Genomic DNA, 2,061 nt, shown 5'->3' on the forward strand with positions numbered 1-2,061 from the left:
AACATTTTAATAAAATTTCTTAGTCTAGAAAAAAGAAAGAGTGCAAGAAAGCAATCCTGTCAAAATTAAATAAAAAAAAAAAAAAGCTAACATTATTATTATTATTTCTTGTCATTTAATTTATTTATTTTGGACGAATAATTAGTTATCATCGTAAGCATTCACACAAAAGAATTTTTAATAGACAAAAAAAATATATCTAAAAGCGTTTTGCCTTTGACATTTATTTATATTTAGCCAGGAAAAAAACGGATATAAAATTTGAGCATTTACAAAATATTGCAACCAGTGTTAATTATGTAAATGCAAATGTTTGCTTTTTTTATCCCAACTTTTTAATTTGACTAAATTGCCTTTCCTGCACTTACCATAACATAATGCCTTTGAATTTCTATTTTTTCACTTGCTAATTTTTCACACTCCAATTTTAAACTATAGAAAAAAGTAAATAATAATTTTAATTCATTAATTTAATAAAAGTTTAATTGATTTAGTTTGAATTCATTAGGTTTTATGTATACACGTAATTATAATTTCTTTTTTTCTTTTTTTAATTTCAAAATAAAAATAATAATAATAACAAATGAATAAAACATTGTTATTTTTATAATTAACTTTTAAATTTTATAAATTTAATAAATACAAGATACTATAAAATTTTTAAGTGATTTTTTTTTTTTTTTGTTTAAATTTATTAAGTAGTAAAATTAATAAATTTATTGTGTCTGACTTGTGAGTGATTATAAATAATGTTCTCTTTATAAGGTAATTTTGTTTTAACCTGTTTTGTTTTTTAGAAAAAAAATAAAATTTATTTGAAACTATTAAAATATAAATCTTTAATTAAAACCTAAATAAAATTAGTATTATTTAACAAAATATATATATATAAAATAATAAAAATTCAATTAGAAACATTAAAAATAAAACTCCTCTTATTAATAAATTATAGAATTTTTATTTTTAACATTTCTAAAGCGTCAAAATAACAAATAAAATATATAAAATTAATACTATAAATTTTATTTCAAAAATATTTTTTTAAAAATTTATATACTCCTGATTAAATTTTATACATTTAAAATCTAATGTTTTTTTTTTTTTTTAATAATTGTTTTTAATTTAGTGCTCATTACTTTTAATAAAGAAAAAAATAATAATAACTTACTTGTGGTACTGGGCCTGCAAAAAGTTAAATTCTTCTTTAATTCTATCACAGGATTCTCCAATTGTGAATTTAAACGGCTGACCTGGCTGAGGTGGGCCCTGAAAGTTTTAAGAATAAAAAAAAAAAAAAATTGTTTACAAGTAATTTAAAAAACAATTTATTCAATAAAAACTAAACAAGAATTTAAAAAAAAAATGTTGTTTTTAAATAACAATAGTAGATAAAAAAAAGCCATAATTAAACATGTTATTAATTTTTTTTTGCCCATTTTTCACCTGGTAAATAGAGTTTACAATACCTGTTATTATAATTATTTAAGTATAACTATTTTATTTTTTTTTTTTTACTCAAGGATTTAGATGTTTTTTTTAAAATAATTTTTAACTGATACTATTATAAATAATTAATACATTTTTTTTTTGGTAAATATTATGACAAAAACAATAAACATAGTGTCATATAAAAATTAATGCGCTATTTTTAATAATTATTTTAATTTCATTTCAAATTAAAAGCAGAATAAATATGATATAAAAAACATCAAAAGGCAATTTAATAATAATGATTTTACTAAAAAGTAAGTCTTACTTACTACTGATTAACGTATTGACATTACATTCACTACTTCAATCAAGATTTAGTAAATCTTACAAAAATAAAAAATTATAATGATGATAATAATGATGATAAATATTTTAAAAGTTACGATGTAAAATATAAATTAATAAAATATTGTATTTTAAATTATTAACTATTAAACATCTAATAAATGATTGAATGAAATCTGAAGTATCAAAATAATTGTATAATATTTATTACGTTACTAATAAAGCGTGTTTGTAAAAAATAAAAATGGCTTCTAACAATTTTAAACTTGGTTATTCCGCATTTAA

The 2,061-nt window shown here is 18.0% G+C and overlaps 1 protein-coding gene across 1 annotated transcript in view; it reads right to left on the reverse strand.

Annotated features, from left to right (window-relative positions):
- Positions 1–1,781, reverse strand: part of Phum_PHUM307240 (protein groucho, putative) — a gene marked incomplete at both ends in the record, with an annotated part of 14,555 nt that extends 12,774 nt beyond the window's left edge. Inside the window, 4 exons of the mRNA XM_002427207.1 lie at positions 369–432; positions 1,169–1,266; positions 1,444–1,466; positions 1,772–1,781. Coding sequence (XP_002427252.1) covers positions 369–432; positions 1,169–1,266; positions 1,444–1,466; positions 1,772–1,781 — 195 coding nt within the window. The remainder of the gene's footprint in view (positions 1–368; positions 433–1,168; positions 1,267–1,443; positions 1,467–1,771) is intronic.
- Positions 1,782–2,061: the final 280 nt, after the last annotated feature.

The sequence above is a fragment of the Pediculus humanus genome, genomic scaffold, assembly GCF_000006295.1.
Source record: "Pediculus humanus corporis 1103172107707 genomic scaffold, whole genome shotgun sequence".
In the NCBI taxonomy this organism is placed as follows: Eukaryota; Metazoa; Arthropoda; class Insecta; order Psocodea; family Pediculidae; genus Pediculus; species Pediculus humanus.